The sequence below is a fragment of the Notothenia rossii genome (assembly GCF_949606895.1).
Source record: "Notothenia rossii genome assembly, chromosome: 3".
Classification (NCBI taxonomy): Eukaryota; Metazoa; Chordata; class Actinopteri; order Perciformes; family Nototheniidae; genus Notothenia; species Notothenia rossii.
This window is the reverse complement of record NC_136901.1, coordinates 75161676-75182930: the sequence shown is the minus strand read 5'-3', so window position 1 is coordinate 75182930 and position 21255 is coordinate 75161676. Positions and strand designations below refer to the sequence as shown.

Sequence of the window (21255 nt, the reverse complement as noted above, 5' to 3'; positions counted from 1 at the left end):
CTGACCGCGGGTATAGTTAGTAGTTGCGTTGAGTTGAGCGGTTGTGTTTTATTGAGCTGGTATTTTTCGGTAGTTTTACATTGTATTTCACCATTTGTAATCATGGTGCAGTATTGTGTTTGTGCACAGTAAAAAGGACCGGAGCTAGCGTTCGTTCCTGGGTGCGTTGTGCATCCACCTCCCTGCAGCACATACTCTCCACAGCTTTATCAGGAAACCGTATTACATCTCTCTCCCCCCCCCCCCCCCCTTCGCTGCTCTCTCTCTCTCTCCCCTCCGGTACACGGCACCGTAAGACGTAGTCTGGAGTTGTATTAGGTAACGCTGTGGTGGCTGTATTGCTCCAGCCGTCTCCTTTGTGTTTGTTTGTTTCCCCCTGTCTGTGTTGTTTGTGTGTGTGTGGTGGCTGTCACTCCTGGCTCCCGGCTCAACCTCCACTCACCTGCTGAAATCAGCTGTGCACCCTCCCCGACTACACACCTGCTTTCCATCAAGCCATTTACAACTGCATATCAACGGAGGCTACACAACCTTTCTCCGCCAGATCGTCAAGTATCAGCCGTATCTCGCGTCTCTCCTCCGGTACACAGCACCGTAGTGTGGAGTTGCATTAGGTAACGCGAGATACGGCTGATCCTTGCGCATTAGTTTCTGTTATGGATCAGTATCAACAGTCCTGCCAGTAACGTTACTATATTATCAATGCTACTTTAGTTATAGCCTGATATATGATAGCTAACTTCACAATGTTGTGATGTGACATTAGCTAACATTCTGTAGCTAACGCCGGTCACTCACCAAGATAGCTGCCCAGTTCTCCACTGGTTCTCCCCACACCACAGCTCAATTTCTCTCCGATGGCCGTTATTTCTTCTAATCCTTGGCTGCTCCTGGTCTCTTGGACGCCTAGCAGGCTCGTAATTATAAGGTTGTGGTCCGTCATATGCATTCGAATATTCATGTTCAACTTCTTCTGTGTCTTCTGTGTCGAAACTAGCATTGGGATCCATGTTTATTAAGACGTTACACCGGCCGCTCTCCCCCTTGTGTCCCCCGTGTTACGTCACACGCGGGAGGTCACGTGCCGAGGCTTTTTTATGCGGAAGTGAACATTTCTTACAAAAACGACGCCAGATGTCACTGTAGTGTATATTTCTGTATATTTTTTTGAAAATCTAGTGTATTCATCATTTTCCTACACATTTATTCCCAGGTGTCTTTAACCTGGAAGTTGCTCTTTAATACAAGTTGATCATTTTTAGTTGTACTTCATCGATGAATCAAATTGGTGATTTTCCGCAAGTATTCGGTCTTCAACTTTTGCTATCGCTTCCATAAGCCAACCTTTTCAGCTCCTATGGCTGTAAATCAATTAAACATAACACAAAAAAGATTGCTTGATTTTTTATTTCTTTATTTTTGTATCAACTCTACATTAGTGTTCACGAAGCGTCTGAACTAAAGGACATCTTATTTTATATACTTTTGGAGGTAAAAGTTTTAAAAGCTCAAACTTAAACGTCTCAGCCGAAAGACTGAACTGGACTCTTTCTTAGCTGGCAGCGTCTCTATAAATACTGCACTCAAGCTGGCAATGTGACAGCTGTGATTTTATACCTTTTTCTCTGAGGCTCAGTCGGAGTTACATTGTATCACTTTGTTTGTTCCTATAGGGGTGAGTTCAAAAGCAGGATGATTCCTATGAACTAAATAACATGCTGCGTTTTTACCCTAAAGCTGCTGAATTCACAGTATAGCTTCAATTTTTTTGTCACAAACACATGCATAGCCAGTTCCAGCCATGTGCTTCGCCAATCGCCACTGTGGCTGAGCAATCCGTATGAACGGTTTGCCCACAGGTTACAATAGTTACATATATTATTCTTCACTTTGTGCCTTCCTCCTTTCCTGCTGAGCCGCTGTGTCTGAGGAGTCATCCTGAGATCTGTACCTGGTGGATATTCTCCTGCCTAGCATCTGTGTAACATACAAAGGACCCACACTCAGAGAAACACGAACGGAAGTGAGGAGCCGACTGATTGATATTGTTTGCATTACAAACATTTGTGTCAAAGACTCCTGCTCTCCCTTCACACCTCATTACACTGTTGCCTGTGACGCCTGTCACAATGACAGAATGGCTGTCCTCTTGTCATAAGAGCAGTCATTGTATCAAGGCAGGAAAAGATAAAAAAACAAATGCTCCTGAGGCTTTCCAGATGGATGAAAGTCATCAACTTCAGCTGGAACAGAGATCTGACGCTCTGCCTCACTTTGGGTTTTCCCATTTTATTCAAAGTTTCACATTCCTTTATTTTGTTACAGTTATTTTAGTGTCTGGCAAAAGAGATGGCAAATAACCTTCTTGGTATGTCAATCAGGAAATGTCCATCTTTAAACTGACAGGCTGTCTGCCTGGATACTGTTGATACTTAGAATCGTTACAAGGTGTGTTTTTCGCATTTTGTATTTTGTAAATTGTGTAACTGGCTGCTATTTAATACCATCAAACTACTGTATGTGCTATATGTGCAATATATACATATACATATGCCATTAATAACTGTGTAATATATACCTGGCTGCTAAATCCTAAGAACTGTTACAGGATTTGTATTTTGAAAAGTATTTTATTTTACTTTTATGTTTTTATTATATTGTTTATTATATCATAACTTAGTACTTTTTTTTAACATATGTAACATGAAGCTGTCTGTGGCTCTATCCTGCTGTAACGATGCAAATTTCCCTCTGCGGGACTAATAAAGGTATTCTGATTCTGATTCTGATGTTATTAATTATTCACAGCACCTCTCTTAAAAACAAGGGTTGCGGCCAAAACACATCTGCACTAACAGCAGTGCCTCTGGAAGAGTTAACAAGCCCCGGTGTGACATCATACCTATGGCCTGCTCGCCCTGTCTGATTCTATGCTTACAAATAATAATAATAATAATAATAATAATAATAATCATAATAATAATTCATTCAATATATTTAGTGCTTTTCCAATGCTCAAAGGGCTTAACATTATCATACATGTTGTTACGTGCTCCCCTCCTGTTTGTCTCTTTCTGTCTCCCTGCTGCACAGACACACCTGGTCCGCACCTGGCTCCGCCTCCCCCAGGTGTCCCAATTATGTTCAGCTGGGGACTTGATAAGCAGAAGCTGCAGGAGAAGATCTCTCTCAGTCCAGGCAGTTATAGACCTATAGCTCTGACATCACACTTGTGTAAAGTTATGGAAAGAATGATAACAGAAAGGCTAACATACTACATTGAGAAAAATGAACTAATGACTCCTTATCAGAGTGGGTTTAGAAGAGGGCGGAGTACTTTAGATACACTGCTGTGCCTGGAGTCTGAAGTCAGGAAAGCCCAAGCGAACAAGGAGTGTGTTGTAGCTGTATTCTTTGATGTGGAAAAAGCTTACGATATGATGTGGAAGGAAGGATTATTAATAAAACTGGACATTATGGGTCTGGGAGGTAATGTATATAATTGGATTATGGATTTTTTGTTTGGCCGTGCCATCAGAGTCCGAGTTGGCAAGTCATATTCTCGAAGGCATGAAGTTGAAAATGGAACCCCGCAGGGGAGTGTCATCAGTCCTCTTTTATTTTCTATCATGATCAATGATATATATACACAAGTAGGATCTGATATTGGTAAGTCACTTTTTGCAGATGATGGAGCTATTTGGAAAAGGGGCAGAAATGTAAAATATATTGTAGCTAAGATTCAGGAAGCCATTAGGGAAATTGAAAGCTGGTCTCTGACATGGGGGTTTAGATTGTCGGTGGAAAAAACTGAAACTTTATTTTTTACGAGGAAAAGGATAGGTGAGGAGGTTAGGTTAAAACTTTATGGACAAGATCTGAAGAAAGTGAAGACATTTAAATTTCTGGGAATATGGTTGGACGAGAGAGTCACATGGAGTACTCACATTGATAAAGTCGTAGACAAATGTAAAAGGGTTTTAAATGTTATGAGGTGCTTGGCAGGCACTAAGTGGGGGGCTGATAAAGCTGCTTTGAGGAACGTATACACGGCCTTAATTAGATCAGCCATAGAATACAGACTAATAGTGTATGGGTCAGCTGCATGCTCTTCTCTTCAAAAATTAGATAGAGTCCAGGCACAAGCACTAAGGATATGCTGTGGGGCAGTAAGATCTACACCAGTGTCGGCACTTCAGGTAGAGGTCGGAGAAGTACCTATTTCTTTGAGGAGAAAGCAGTTAATTGTTAATTACTGGGCAAATCTACAGGGTCATAAAGATACTCACCCTACTAAACAAACTGTACAAACAAGTTGGGAAAGTAACAAAATAAAAAAAGAAAGTTTTTGTTTTTGTGTTTCGGAAATATGTAAGGAATTCAAAGTTAAGGAATGGAATATTAGTCCGACGGTGTTGTTATCAGCTGTTCCACCATGGTTGCTACCTCAACCTATAGTAGATTTATCACTATTGAAACGGGTACATTCAATGAAAAACAAATTCAATGTACAGGCTTATGTGAACACTGTTCTACATGAACAATATGGGCACTTTATAAAAATATTTACTGATGGATCCAAAAATCCAGAAAATGGTCTAACGAGTTGTGCATTTTATGTTCCTGAGTTAAAAGTCAAAGTGGGAAAGCGTACAAGTGATCACATTGCAGTATATACAGTAGAGATGATGGCTATCTCTCTAGCACTTCAGTGGGTAGAGGAAATACAGCCAATGCGAGTGGTCATTTGCTCTGACTCCAGTGCAGCCCTGGAGAGTATAAACAACTTCTCTTCAGAATGTCGTCAGGATATTTTACATGAAATTTTACAAAGCATGTTTAGGTTAGTTCATCTGGGAATTGTTGTTCAATTTGTGTGGGTTCCAGCGCATGTGGGTATTAGAGGGAATGAAGTAGTGGATCAACTGGCAAAATGTGGTTTGAAAGCAAACCAGATTGATATTATGGTACCCATCAGTAGAGCAGAAGTCAAATCTTTTACTAAAGTGGTTATCAAGCAACAATGGCAAAAACTATGGGACAGTAACACCAAAGGAAGACATTTATATCAGATACAAAGGGAAGTAGGAACAGGAAGCACTTGGGGGAGTAGTAGAAGAGAGCAGAGCATCAACAGCAGGATAAAATTGGGACACTCTGGACTAAACTCATCACTGCATCTGATTGGAAAACATCCAAATGGCAATTGTGATGGTTGCCAACAACCAGAGACAATACATCATGTATTTTTTAGCTGCCCGGACTATAACAGACAAAGATTCATTCTGAAAACTGCACTGGAACAACTCAACATCAAGGACATGGATTTCAAGGCAATATTTGAAAGTAAATCAAGAAATGAAGCAAACAAGCTGATCTTCAAATTCCTCAAAAGCACTGGTCTGAGGACAAGGATTTAGTATGAACATTTAATAACTAAACAGTAGGTGGCGATATATGCTCCAAGTGGAAGCGATTCGCCATTAAAGAGAAGAAGAAGAAGAAGAAGATCTCTCTTCCCCAATCTTCACGCCGGAGGAGGTTTTCCGTGGTGTCCTCCTTCTTCTGCTACAGGATCTGTAAACTCCTAAGTGTCTGTATCTGTTGTACGCTGGAAAAACAGGTAGTTAGGTTTTTTCGCGGCTTTGTTTTCTCTCGTAGGGACTTGTTAAGTTTGTGGGTAGCGGAGGGAAGCTCTGGGTCCTACGGCCCGTGGTGTGGCTGGCCCAGGCCCCCTTTGTCCTTTTATTTGTTTTCCTGTCCTCCAGCGTATTGTTCGTTTTGCCGGTTGGCCTTGAAGTACGGATGTATCAATAAAGTGAACACCGTTAAATACTGCGTCTTTGTTGTGGTATTTTCTATGTTGCGGTTCTCCCCAACGAGTGTCAACCCTTAAGTAGAGGGTTGGGTCGTAACATATGGGGGCTCGTCCTAACGCTGTCTCGGGCAGGTGGATAGTGCTTCTTGTGCACCTTGACAGCTGTGTGTTTTTTTTATGTTTGTATGCAGTGTAGAGCTGCTTGTGTGGTAGCCTAACTGTTATCAGTGTTGTTGTTATTTTTTGGGGGAAGTTAGCTTGAAGAATTGCGTTATGGATTTTGATTTAGAGGGGTTTGTTGCTGGTCCAACACGGGGGAAGTTGGATGCATGTAGTAAGCAACAACTTGAGTTAGTCGCAGGTAGGTTCGAAATTCAGATTAGTAAACAGAGCAGGAAGCAGGTAATTAAGGAACAGCTGTTGGCTGCACTCATAGAACAGGAAGTGTTGCCGGAGGAAGCGGGTGTTGGTTCATCCAAAGACGAGGAAACTGAGGTCGCTCCGACAATGAGCGAGCTTCAGCTTCAGCTGGAGCTACGAAAGCTGATGATTAGAGAGAAGGAGATGGACAACAAACTGAGAGAGAAGGAGACCGACGGTAATCTCGAAATCAGAAAACTAGAGGAGGAGTCTAATCGGATGTGTCGTTTGAAGGAGCTGGAGTTAGCGACATTAACGCTTCAAACTCAGTAGTTGGGGCCTGCACAATCACAGGAATTTGATGTGGGTAAATACACCCGATTTATTCCAGTATTCAGTGAGGGGGACGTTGATAATTTTTTTATTCTTTTTGAACGGGTTGCAACAACCTTGAAATGGCCTAGGAATGTGTGGACTGTGATGCTGCAGTGCGTTCTTACGGGAAAAGCTCAGAAGGTATATGCCGCATTGTCTGACGAGGTCAGCCTGGATTATGGGCAAGTAAAAGCAGCAGTTCTGCGCGCCTATGAGCTCGTGCCAGAGGCATATCGTCAGAGGTTTCGCAGTTTTAAAAAAAAATGATTCTCAAGCTTATGTGGAATTCGCCCGTGAGAAAGAGGGACTGTTTGATCGGTGGTGCTCGTCGGCGGGGGTAAGATCTCTAGAAGACCTGAGAACGTTGATGCTTATGGAAGAATTTAAAAACTGTTTACCTGACAAAGTGGCCACATATCTTAATGAACAGAAACCTGTAAGACTGTCTGATGCTGCGGTTTTGGCTGATGAGTATGTGCTTACTCAAAAGTCTGTCTTCAGAGAGAGGGGTGGGGCACAGGCCCGGTTTGTGGACAACAACATCAAAGAAACCCCAGTCTCCACTTACGTGCCATGGCAGTCCAGCAGGCCAGGAAATGTTGAGAAAAAACCGGAAGAGGTGAATTGCGGTCCTAAGGATAGCCCAGTGTGTTACTTCTGTGAGAAAACGGGTCATATTGTGGCTAATTGCTATGCTTTGCGGGATGTGAAGAAGTCTATAAAGCCAGTCGTTCTTGTTAATACTTCTAAACCGGAATCTCCTAAATCAGATCTTGAGGTTTTTGCTCCGTTCTTCATGCAGGGTATGGTATCTTTACGTGGGAAGAACAACAGCGTTCCAGTGGCCATCTTGAGGGATACAGCGGCATCACAATCCTTTATCGTGAGTGGTGTGTTGCCCCTCTCGGAGGAGTCGGCTGTGGGTTCCGGCGTTCTTGTGAGGGGGTTTGGGATGAAGTATGTGAACTCCCCTTTGCATCACATTCATCTTAAATCAGATCTAGTCACAGGTCCGGTGGTTGTCGGGGTTCGGTCATGTTTTCCCATTGACGGAGTAGATTTGGTCTTGGGGAATGATTTAGCCGGTGGCAAAGTACTCGTTAAACCGGAGGTGACTGCGGTTCCTGTGGGGGAATGTCCAAATAGATTGGTTTCTGCCTGTGCCGTCACCCGTGCGAAGTCCAATCTGGGGGCTGCTCAGAGTAAGACGAAAAGCTGGGATGACAGAGGGGCTAAAGACAGAGTATTTGCTCCAAGGGATAGAGTGCTAGCTCTATTGCCGCTTCCTGGTTCCAGTTTGCAAGCCCGGTTCAGCGGCCCTTACGCTATTATGAAGAAAGGTTCTGACAATGACACGTCTGTCACCTCGGAGGCCCCGATCGCTGCGGAGACTCTGGCGAATGTCGAGTCTCATTTGGCACACTTGCCTGATGCGCAGCGTGCAAATGTACTGGAGCTGATCGTAAGGTGGAGCGCTCTGTCGTAACGCTCCGGGAGATTTGATCGCCACCAGCTGGTGTGTTCCACCGTCGAAAGGGAGGCACTGGCTAGGGTTCTGGCTTTAAACCACCTTAAAACAGAGTGTTTTTGGTTTTGTGTGTATTGAATGATATGTAGCCTGTTCGGTGTGTGAACTGAGTGGTCCATAAAGAAAAATTAGTCGTGAGCACGTTTGTTTATTAGTTGATTGGTGTGATTGTTTTGTGTTTTAAAAAAATAATCACTAACTTATGGTGGGGATGTTACGTGCTCCCCTCCTGTTTGTCTCTTTCTGTCTCCCTGCTGCACAGACACACCTGGTCCGCACCTGGCTCCGCCTCCCCCAGGTGTCCAAATGATGTTCAGCTGGGGACTTGATAAGCAGAAGCTGCAGGAGAAGATCTCTCTTCCCCAATCTTCACGCCGGAGGAGGTTTTCCGTGGTGTCCTCCTTCTTCTGCTACAGGATCTGTAAACTCCTAAGTGTCTGTATCTGTTGTACGCTGGAAAAACAGGTAGTTTTTCGCGGCTTTGTTTTCTCCCGTAGGGACTTGTTAAGTTTGTGGGTAGCGGAGGGAAGCTCTGGGTCCTACGGCCCGTGGTGTGGCTGGCCCAGGCCCCCTTTGTCCTTTTATTTGTTTTCCTGTCCTCCAGCATATTGTTCGTTTTGCCGGTTGGCCTTGAAGTACGGATGTATCAATAAAGTGAACACCGTTAAATACTGCGTCTTTGTTGTGGTATTTTCTATGTTGCGGTTCTCCCCAACGAGTGTCAACCCTTAAGTAGAGGGTTGGGTCGTAACAATGTAATACAGCAATACTGTGGACAATACACACTGAAAAAATAAGGGTGAAGTGCCTTGCCCAAGTGCACAACGGCATGTTGACTGCAGTGGCGGTCAAGGTGCGATTTTAACTGGTGTTCCCCTCACATTGACACATGTACTGTGATGTTGATCTATGAGTATAGTTCATGAGAATAAATAAATAAATGCCAGGCTTGGGTGTCATTACAGTACATTGTTCTGGTTACTAACTTAAAAGGTAACATTTTAAGATAGCAAATATTTCTAAACATTAGCTATTATTTGGTTTTATGTTTCAGACCAGCAAACAATAATGATTTAGTCTTCTTTTAGCTCTGTTTTGCTTGCCATCAACTCTAACATATCTTCTTCATGTTTTAAATAGATAATTGACTATCCTAACCAGGATGTGCACTCCTTGTGTATTTGTTATGTCTCGGGCAGTGTGTCTGTATAACCTGTGAAAGACCTCAGGTTTTATGGGCTAATTCGAGCAGGCTGCTTTGAGCCAGTCAGCTGTTTTTACAGAAACCCATCTGAAGCTGGTTCCTCTCCTAGCTGAATCACCCCTAATCTCTCAGACGCTATCTGCAGACCATACTTCTCTCATGAACACACAATCAGAAGAGGGAGGGCTGAAGGTGAGTGCAAAGGAAAGACATGGTACACAGCGAAGATCTAAGCAGCAAAGGTCAAGCGGGTGTCATCCTCTCCTTTTTTATAATTTCTTTTAGAGTGAGAATATGGCCGCTTTTCTCCACAGTTTGAAGCACGGTGATATTATAAGAGAGTTGGATGTAGACTGTGATCAGAAGGACTAGCTGCTAAGACTAAGAGGTTAAACCCCTTCTTTGCTCAAATGTTTTCTGAACTTAATGGCTTTCTGTTCTTGGCCTGTTTCCCACTCATGAAAAAAGGTGATTTTCTCTGATCAATCTTGCTTTAATTAACTCTTATGTCATCATAGTCAGTCCCATGTGTGTAGTACAACACAAAATCAATCTTATCACATCATTTTAGTCCATACTTCGCTAAGGTAAAGCATTGAAGACACCAGCTTTTGGTTAAGTGTGAAAAATAAGAAGTTCAACCGGCTACTCTCTCTAATGTCTACTGAAGATACAACAATAACACATTGAAAATCAAGTTGTAATGAATCACACGGAATACCAGTGTTATGGAGGATGATGACGAGTCCGGAAATGCATGCTGTATTTATTTGTACGCCTATTTGATAAATGAGGTTGGGAGTTTGTCTTCCTTCATTGCTGTGTTGATACAACATTCGGTCAACATTCGGCAGTTGTACAGTAACCTTTGTAGTAACTGTCTTCAGATGTGTAAATGTGTGTGTGTCTTCCCCCTTCTTTCTCACACACTTTCATCCATCAATCAATCAATCAATCAATGTTTCTTTATATAGCCCAATATCACAAATGTTACATTTGTCTCAGTGGACTTCACAGTTTGTACAGAATATCAGTATGACAATACGACACCCTCTGTCCTTAGACCCTCACATCGTACAAGGAAAAACTTCCAGAGAAACCCCACAGTTTAAAGGGGAACATGGGAGAAACCTTAGGGAGAGCAACAGAGGAGGGATCCCTCTCCCAGGACGGACAGACGTGCAATAGATGCCGTGTATAAATTGAAAAGATAATACATTTGCAACATAAGTAGTCCAAATGTTTGGAAATGCATGTGTGTATAATAAGAAGATGAATCCACGAGGATATCCACCCAGGACTTATGATCCAGGACCACAGCCACGACTCAAGATCCAGGACTCGCGATCCATGACACAGGACCGCAGGATCATCCATGACTCCGGATCCCGGCGTATATAGACACCAAAAAGAAAGACATTTGGGGAAGCTGGGTTAATCGGAACAGGAGAGTACACAGGTATAGACAGAGAGAAGGAAGAAGTAAGATGTCCCCCGACAAACTAAGCCTATATCAGCAAAACTAGGGGCTGAATCTAATCAGCCCTAACTATAAGCTTTATCAAAAAGGAAGGTCTTAAGCGCACTCTTAAAAACGGATAGGGTGTCTGCCGTCCGAACACAAACTGGAAGCTGATTCCACAAAAGTGGAGCTTGATAAGAAAAGGCTCTGGCTCCCATTGTACTTTTAGAGACTCTATGGAACAACCAACAACCCTGCATTCTTGGAACGCAATGCCCTAGTAGGACAATAGGGTATAATGAGTTCTTTAAGGTAAGATGGCGCCTGCCCATTAAGGGCTTTGTAGGCGAGAAGAAGAATTTTAAATTCTATCCTGTGTTCTATAGGGAGCCAGTGTAAGCCAGCCAGAACAGGAGTAATGTGGTCCCTTTTCCTAACTCTGGTTAGTACACGAGCTGCAGCATTTTGAATCAGCTGAAGCGACTTGACTGACTTCTTGGTACACCCTGATAATAAGGAGTTACAATAATCCAGCCTTGAAGTAACAAATGCATGGACTAGTTTCTCTGCATCGTTTTGAGGCAAGATATGCCTGATTTTTGCAATGTTGCGTAGATGGAAGTAGGCGGTCCTTGAAATTGATTTTATGTGGGTGTTAAAGGATAAATCCTGATCAAATATAACACCAAGATTCCTTACAGTCTCACTGGAGGCCAAATTAATGCCATCCATAGTTAATATATCTTTAGATAATTTGTTTCGTAGATTCTTCGGGCCAAGTACAATAACTTCAGTTTTGGTGGTGTTTAACATCAAAAAATGTAAGGTCATCCACGTTTTTAAGTCCTTGAGGCAGTCTTGAATTTTATTTAGATGATTAATTTCATCAGGCTTGATTGATAAATATAGTTGAGTATCATCCGCATAACAATGAAAGTTTACAGAATGATTCCTTATAATATTGTCTAACGGAAGCATATATAGGGTGAACAAAATAGGTCCAAGCACTGAGCCCTATCCAGGATCCAATCAGGACTCCAATCAGGACTAACGATTAAGTAATTGATGACTCTATAGATGTGTGTGTGTGTGTGTGTGTGTGTGTGTGTGTGTGTGTGTGTGTGTGTGTGTGTGTGTGTGTGTGTGTGTGTGTGTGTGTGTGTGTGTGTGTGTGGGCGGGCTTCCCCTTTCAAATTGTCCAAGTTATTATATTCACATCACACCACACCACATCACATCACACCACGCGCACCGCACCACATCACACACCACACCACATCACATCACACACCACACCACATCACATCACACACCACATCACACACCACACCACACCTCACCTCACATCACACCACACCACATCACACCACATCACATCACATCACACCACATCACACATCACACATCACATCACACCACACCACACCACACCACATCAAACATCACACCACACCACACACAGAGACCTTGTTTCTTTGGGGAAAGTATATTAGCTTCTGTTTGTGCTTCAATAGATTTTCTGTGATCCAATTTGCAGCCCTAACAGAAGCCTGATGTTTCTCTGTCCCTCGTTGTTTTAATGGTGGCACTTTAGTCCTCACCATTGTGTTTGTGTGTTTGTTTGTGTGCTAAATTTGAAACATAAATACAATGAGGCCATTCTTTTTATTTTTAGGTAATGTTCTCTCCATCCCTATAAAAGTAAGAAATGTGCAGTAACACAATAACAAACCACTACTAATATCTTAGAATCAATACCATAATAACAAACATTGATTAATCTGACAGAAGATAATTGGTCAAAGGTAATTTCCTATAATGAGATGTAAACATTGTTGTTTAAAGATCTTTCAAGTGGCAGTGAGGTCATCAAGGAAACGTAATAATATAAAAATATGTAATGAATCACATATGCACTGTATACAGTATCACCCTAAAAAGCACATCTGCTTTATATTGTTAAGGTAGAGTGAAGGAAGCATGACCCAAATGCAGATAAAACTGATTATACCTTTATTTCAAGGATAAAATAATATAACTCGGACAAACAGAACACTCACCGGTGAACTCAGTCAACAACAAAAGACGAACCAACACTGAACACAGGAAGAGACAAGACTAAATACAGGGAGGGGTAATCACAGGACGAGAAACAGCCAGGCAGGGGAGGAGAGACACAAGGGCCACAAGTGAACACAATCAGACAACTAGACACACCAGGGAAACTAACGACAGGGAGGAAAAACACAGGGAGGGGGACCAGACAATACACAAGGAGGAAAATAAGACAGGGAGAACCAAACAGCAAAATAAACCCAAACATACAAAACTACAAACGTGACATAACATGAGAATTGTGACAAGTATATAGAAATGCATTTTAGCCATGCCTCATTTCACTCTATTTGCTCTTTTCCAGCCCTGTTTTTGCAAGGGCTGATTCTGTGACGTAGCTTTAATGCAAATGAGCTGCAGCTGACCACGCCCCCCTGCAGTAGAGGGGAGTGTGCTCTGATCAGCTGCTGGGCTCTCAGAAGAGGGGGAGGAAAAGAGATCTCCGTCCTCCGTGTTTTATTCTTATATGATTATATAGAGTCGTTATTAATTTGTTTTAAAGCTCAATAAATAACAAAGAAGACCTTTGACCGGCACTTTTCTAATTTTGTCCTCAAGATTTAAACTTTAACGGACATGTTGACCGGCGAAAATAAATCTAACTGAAACTCTGCCGCACGGTCCCCTCGTTCCTTGGAAGGGGCGGAGAGGTGGGTGTTTGTCATCTGCTGGTGGACTAACCGGAGAGAATTACAGCGAGAGAGGGATTGCATTGAATTACAGCAGCAGGAGCAAATGCTTGCCTCGGGGAGGGAGAAAAAGAGCCACAGCGGAGAATAAACAGAGGGCAACCATGCACGGGAAGTCTTCTTCGCTGCTTTTGTGCCAGACTAAAGCGCCACTTACAGGCCTGGCATATGTACTACAGCGTCACCAGCGCTTTCGAGCGGCAATGGCCGTGGCCGTGGCCCAACCAAGCCCCCAGGAAGTGCGCCGGAGTCTGATGAGAATATTCGTTGTGGCCAAACGGCGGTACTACACTTCCGTTTGGTTGCTGGTCCCGGAAACACTTTTTCCCATTGACTTACATTGGGAAAGAGTGGTCTCTAACTCGTTGGATAATTTTTTTTAAACTAAATAAACTACCCAGTATGAACGTTTGTACTGTATAGCCCTTATTAAAAACATTCTTTCCTCAAGTTGTAAAAATGTGCTAATAACGTTATTCTGAGAGTTATTTCTGTAATTCCCTCAGTACAGACGACAGCAACGAGTTTTTAATTTACTGGCAGGATTTATTTGGTTCATCCAGACCGTGAAAACTGTAATCAAAAAACATAATACACAAATACAATAATCACTAGTCAAAATAATAACAAAACATACAGTAATATCCCAACATTGTCCTGGTAATGTCGTCACTTTCAATTAGGCTACTGTATACACAATACACTTTGGTTACATATAATTCAACAAAACACAAAGACCAATCTAACTAAGCCCAACATGTGTTAGCCCTTAGCTGTATAAAAACAATTTAATACAAACAAGAACAGAAAACACACACAAAAAACGTCAGCAAAGTATACCTTAGTAGCTGCATTGCATGAGGAAAATTGTGTAGCTTGGTATTACTCTGTACGATTGTTTATCTTGATGCTAAGAGCTATTTTGCAGATGCATCAGCACTTAAAAACATGTACTAAATCAGCGGACTTTTCGGATGAGTGTTACGCTAAAGTATGTCCTGAAGGAAACAGGCGATATAAAAACAAAGGTTCCGCCTTAGAGAACTTTGGTTCCTACCAAAATAAATAACTCAGAAATACTGCGCTGACTGACACAGAGGCAGTTACACTCCCACCAAAACATATCACATGTATATGATTTCTTCAACTATTGAGAGCCAACATACTGCGTAGAAAAGATAAACAAAAAAAAACTAAACTTCAGTCCTTGGCTTCCCAGAGAACGATCACCATGACTGCACCTGTAGTGAGACAGATAGAGAGATAGAGGGGAGGAAAAGAAAGAGAGAGGCCGGAGTCTTCAGTCTGCTTCCATCAGTGTCACCGTCTTATGGATGGGCCTTTCCAGGTGGACAGGTTTGGAGATACGCTTTCCTTTCTCATCAAGGGTTGAGTCGCTGATGAGCAACTTGAGTCTTCGCACCTTCCCATCCTTTCCTGGGTACACTTCGATAACCTTTGCCATCCTCCACTGGTTACGTGGTGTAGTATCATCTTGCAGGAGTACAACATTGCCGACCTTTGCATTCCTGCGATCTTTGGTCCACTTCTGTCTCTGTTGGAGGCTCAGGAGGTACTCCTTCTTCCATCTTGTCCAGAAGTGGTTGGATAAGAATTGAACTCGACGCCATCTCTTGCGTAGGTGGATTCTCTTTGACGAACTTCCCAGGAGGTGGAGCGAGTATCGTGGACTTCATGGTCAAAATGTGGTTTGGTGTCAGGGGCTCTGAACTGGATGAATCAGAAGCCACGCACCACTGCACACCGAGTTCTCTTTCCATGTGCAGTTCACCCAGTGCCATGTCCTTGTCTTTGGCAGCTGCAGCACATTCTTCTTTTGGGATTGTGTCTAGGACCTTCTTGCTGTTAGAGATAAACTTATGCAGCCGGAGTTTGCCTGTGCTGCAAAGCTCTCTTGCTTCTTTCACCAGTTGGATCCCTTGGTCTTCAGATGCTACACTTGACAATCCATCATCAACGTAGAAGTTCCGTTGAATGAACTTTATGGTGTCGTCACTAAAGTTTCCTTGTCCTTCAGCAGCGACATGCTTCAGCCCATAGTTGGCACAGCCAGGTGACGATGCTGCACCAAACAAGTGGACCTTCATCCGATAGATGGAAGGTTGGCTTTCGAGATCTCCATTGTCCCACCAAAGGAACCGCAGGTAATCTTGGTCTTCTGCCTTAACATGGAACTGGTGAAACATGCGTTCGATGTCACACATGATTGCCACAGGACCTCTTCGGAAGCGATACAGAACTCCCACCAAGGTGTTTGTCAACTCAGGACCCGTCAGGAGGTGGTCGTTCAAGGACGTTCCTTGGTACTTGGCGGAGCAATCGAAGACAACGCGTATCTTCCCAAGCTTTTGTGGATGATACACCCCATGATGCGGAATGTACCAAGCTGGAGCTTTGTGGATGTCTTCCTCTGGGACCTTTTCTGCATCTCCGCGTCTTATGGTCTCATCCATGAAGGTCTTGTAGTCTTTGTAGTACTGGTCGTTTCTTCTCAGCTTTCTTTCTAGGCACCTGAGACGATGGATAGCACAGATCTTATTATCAGGTAAGTTAGGTCTTTCTTTCTTGAATGGCAGCGGCATTTCGTAATGACCGTCGCTCTTTAACTTGATGCTCTTTTCCATTTTTGACAGGAACCTTAGATCTTCTTGAGAGATGGGGCTGGTCTCCGACGCTCTTTCAACGAAGTCAGACTCCAGCATCTTGATGACATCTGCAGGTAAGAGAACTTCTTTGATCTGTGTCCTACAGACATAGTGCACTTCCTTTGTGAGGTCTGAAGAGGACGGTAGACCTGGCATCACTTGCTTCACCATGACTTGGTGACTTATTCCAATTGCATCTCCATAGTTGAGACACGGGTTGCCATATCCCACTACACTCCAGCCCAAGTCTGTCTTCTGTGCAAACGGCTGGTGTTCCTCACCAGGCACCACTTGTCTTGGAACGAGGGCTTGGGCACAGTTGTAGCCAATTAACAGGCCGACATCACAGCTTTGCTGAGGAGCGATCTCATCTGCAATGTGTTCAAGATGAGGCCATGCTTTCGCCGTATCTGGTGTGGGAATATGGTCTCTGTTTGCAGGGATAAACTCTCTTGAGTAAGTCACTGGAAGAGTGATTATCTTGTCTGAATAAAAACCTCTAACTTGTAGACCAGCTAGCTTCCGACAGGACACGATTGTGTTTCTTGAAGCCAACGTGGAGAGGTTTAGCTGAACTGGTTCACTCTTAGCATTGAGAGCCTTCGCTGTCTCGTCGAGGATAAAGGTTGTGTCACTTTGTGTATCAAGGAGTGCGTACACCAGAACTTCACGACTTGGCACACTTGTAGATGACACCCACACTGGAATTATTGTGGAGGTATGAGTGTCTCCAACATTCTGGATGACTCTAAGTGCCGTCGCCTCACGTGATGGTCTCTCTGACTGGTCTTGTGACTGTTCATTCTTCCTTTCTTTGTACTCTTCTTTGTCTTTGTCACTGTACCTTGCTCTGTCAGATCTTGTAGACATCCTTTCTTCCTTGGTGCGATCGTCATGAAGACAAGTTGGGTGTCTTCTCTCACAGGTGTCGCAGCTGTCTCTTTCTCTACAATCTTTAGATCGGTGGCCAAAATTGAGACAGCCAAAACACAATTTATTTTCTTGAACAAACTTGATTCGCTCCAAGATTGTCCCTTGCATAAACTTGTAACACCTTTGTAGACTGTGTCCTGCCTTCTCACAGAAGACACAGCTTGTGACGACGACTTTCTCATCTGAGGTGGTTGCTAACACCTTTGCTCCAGGACCTCCGCTCTTTACACTCTTGTCTGGAATCCTTTCACTTGGCTTAAGAGCATGAAGAGATGTTATTGGGCTGCAAGCGATTTTAGCTTCACGTGTGAGAAACTTGACAAACTGGCTGAAGCTCGGGAACATGTGAGTGTCTTCTTCTGCTTCTATGACTTTCCTATTCCACCTTGAAGTCAACCAGTCTGGGAGTTTAGAGAGAATTTTCTGGTTCTCGTTGCAATCATTAAGTATTTCAAGACCTCTGATCTGAGACATGGCTGCCTCACAGCAGCGCAGGAAGTCGGCGAGTTCTTGAAGTTCCATACTGCCTTTGGAGCTTATCTTGGGCCACGCGTCGAGCTTCTCTCTGAAGGCCTTGGCGATGAGGAATGGATTGCCGTATCGCTCTTCTAGGATGTCCCATGCTGCATAATACGCTGGCTCTTTGCCAAGTAAAAAGTAGCTCTCTATGGGCCTTTTATCAGATCCACCCACATACTTGCGTAGATAATATATCTTCTCTTCAGCTGGTATGTTCTTCCTGTCAACGAGCGTCTGAAAGGACACTTTCCAGTCGTTGAATCGGAGTGGGTCACCACTGAACACTGTAGGTTCAGGTAGAGGAATGCGACTCGCACTGATGGCTTCTGCGAGCGCTTTGACGAGAGCTGTTGTGCCATCTTCATATTTGTTTTCTTGCCTTGCTTGTGCTACAGCTGGTGGTGTAAAATGGTGCCGCAGCGGGCTAGTTTGAGGCTTGACTTCTTCTTCTTTCTTCACAGAGACACGATGGAGAAGATCATTTATAGTTTGAGGCTTGACTTCCTCTTCTTTCTTCACAGAGCCACGATGGAGAAGATAATTTATTTCTTCATCTGAGCCGTCGGCCTTAGTTGCCGGACATGAATGTATACTCTGGTCATATACTTGCTGTCGTGCCTCGGCAGCCTTTAGCTTCTTAATAGTCTCCAATCGATCTAGTTCTCTGCGCTTGGCTTCTAGCACTCTTTGTCTCTCTGCATTTTCAGCCTCTTGTTTGGCTTTTATCTGAGCGGCTTCAACTTCCAGTCTCTGAAGCTCTTTAATATAATGCTCTTGCTCCAGCTGTACTTCTAAGGTGGCTTTGTTGGCAGCAACCTCAGCAGCTGCACTCTTCCTGCTTGCAGAGGAGCACTTAGTGTGGCGAGAGCTAATGCCTGTCCTTCCTGAGGCTACAGACATTACCTCTTCAATGACTCGATGTTCTTCATGTCTTTGACTTGTAGTATGCCTATGGGCTGTAGCTTCCTCCCTTGCATCTATAAGGTCCATTGCATCCTTAACCATCTTCTTTGTTACTGTTTCACAGGTGTCGATTTTGCGACGTGTGTTAAGGTCAGGAACCTCAAGGCGTTTCCAATCGTCATAAACGTCATTTAGACTCCTAGAGGTATTGCGTACTTTAGTAATTTGTCCATCTAGCAGGTCGTCTGAGCACTTTCCACTCAGCGCTTGGTTGGCTTCTTTAGTGGCATCCTTCCACTTCTCATAGCACACACTGAACCGATGTGCAACCTTTATTACTTGCTCATCATGCTGTTCTTGACCCTTTTCCGTCATTCTGCGGACTCTTTGGCCTAATGGTGGCTCTTCTGAGGAAGCGGGGTTGTCCACTATGATGCCTTCAGTCGCTTGTGGCTGCACGGTTGAGCTGTGCTCGTGCACACACTCTGTCTTGTCAGGTGCGTGTGACTCCATGTCTGGGAAATGTACATCTGCAATTGTGTGCTCTTCGCCATTTCGGGACATCTTACTTGCCTTACTGTTGTCATTCACTGCTCTTTGGTGCTGTCTTTGTGAGCAGTTAAGTTTTCACTGTAATTCCCTCAGTACAGACGACAGCAACGAGTTTTTAATTTACTGGCAGGATTTATTTGGTTCATCCAGACCGTGAAAACTGTAATCAAAAAACATAATACACAAATACAATAATCACTAGTCAAAATAATAACAAAACATACAGTAATATCCCAACATTGTCCTGGTAATGTCGTCACTTTCAATTAGGCTACTGTATACACAATACACTTTGGTTACATATAATTCAACAAAACACAAAGACCAATCTAACTAAGCCCAACATGTGTTAGCCCTTAGCTGTATAAAAACAATTTAATACAAACAAGAACAGAAAACACACACAAAAAACGTCAGCAAAGTATACCTTAGTAGCTGCATTGCATGAGGAAAATTGTGTAGCTTGGTATTACTCTGTACGATTGTTTATCTTGATGCTAAGAGCTATTTTGCAGATGCATCAGCACTTAAAAACATGCACTAAATCAGCGGACTTTTCGGATGAGTGTTACGCTAAAGTATGTCCTGAAGGAAACAGGCGATATAAAAACAAAGGTTCCGCCTTAGAGAACTTTGGTTCCTACCAAAATAAATAACTCAGAAATACTGCGCTGACTGACACAGAGGCAGTTACAATTTCCCTCGGCATTATGAACGCGTATCTAACCCACGGGACCGCGCCGCCCGGCACGTTCATGTGACATGTTCAGTACTACATGAGTTTGTCTTTACCCATGGATGCACAATAACAACGGACCATATCGCCTTACTGCCATCCCACGGAGCTGTAATAATGGATATATATTGCACATGTTTGATGTAATTCATCATTTGTAAAATATTATACTACATGGGCTGTATGATGTAAATCTTGTACCGTAAATGTTGTATTAAATAAAGTTAATATTACCGACGTAGATTAACGTTCCTGTAGCTTCTTATTGCACTTGCAATATACCATTAAAAGAGTTGAACGTAGCTGTTTGCTATTAGGCCGACTATATACTAAGTTGTCATATTTATACATATATCAATAAAGATATGTGTCAAAGCTCAAATCAAATTAACAGTTGTATTAATTATAATTGTATACACAAGTTATTGAGCCGTTTCCGCTCTACATCCTGAACTCCTCCCTTCGATGCAATGCACTTCCGTTTTGGCGGACTGGGTTTGTTTTGCTAGCTAGCTCCGTTGTGCCGACAAAGCACTGATATCGCAGAGACAAAGAGGATATAACAATTACAACATGAAGAAAAGTGGTTCGGGAACTACGTGTGCGGTAGTTGGTTGCAATCACTCGAGAAAGCACCTGAACGAGTGGTTAGATAGAGAGTGCTACGACCACAAACCAGCACCCAGCCATGTTGTTCATTAAATACAGATAAACACAACAAATACTGCATGCATTGTATTTTTTAATATTATATATGAATATTTTCATAGTGATGTAATTGTGTGGGCTGCTTTTATATTTTAATTTGTAATACCTGTTAGGATTAAACATGTGATCTTTCTTGTTGAAGCCATTTCTTTAGTTTCCTCTCAACAATTAATTCATTCAGTGTTATTTATGTACAGTATGAGCTTAATATGAATGATGAACTGTGTTAAAAGAAATTGTAGCACTCTAAGGAACATATGAAATGCAATAATGCAATAACAGTGCAATAATGAAATTAAATTACATCAAACTTTATTTTCACTCAAAACAGTACAGGCACATATGATATATTGCACAGCATAAAGAGATCATGTAAATTGTGCATTATGTAAACAACAGACAACTGTTGGCTCCTGTGGGCATGACCTAAATAAGGCAGTTTATTTTTGGTTTTATGCTGGGCCACGTCGTCATGTTATCCTCCCAGTTTTGCACTGAATTCGGGTGGGGGAGAGTAACGCCATCTCCAGTCAAAGAAGTAGAATCGTGTTCCCAAGCTAGCATCACTGTTAGCATCGAAATCGCTGTGTTTACACCAGTGCCCGTCTGACTGTTAATGCTGAACAAAACCAGTTATAATATTTATTCCGCTGAAAAAGGGAAGCTTACGAAAATGTAATTAAAAAT

At 42.9% G+C, this 21255-nt stretch overlaps 1 protein-coding gene across 1 annotated transcript; it reads right to left on the bottom strand.

Moving 5' to 3' along the window:
- Positions 1-14880: 14880 nt before the first annotated feature.
- LOC307031285 (uncharacterized protein) lies at positions 14881-19656 on the bottom strand. Its single transcript, XM_079668255.1, has 2 exons — positions 19552-19656; positions 14881-19284 (listed from the first exon to the last, which is right to left on the bottom strand). The coding sequence occupies exon 2, from the start codon at positions 19134-19136 to the stop codon at positions 15042-15044; it is 4095 nt and encodes a 1364-aa protein (XP_079524381.1). The 5' UTR covers positions 19137-19284; positions 19552-19656; the 3' UTR covers positions 14881-15041.
- Positions 19657-21255: the final 1599 nt, after the last annotated feature.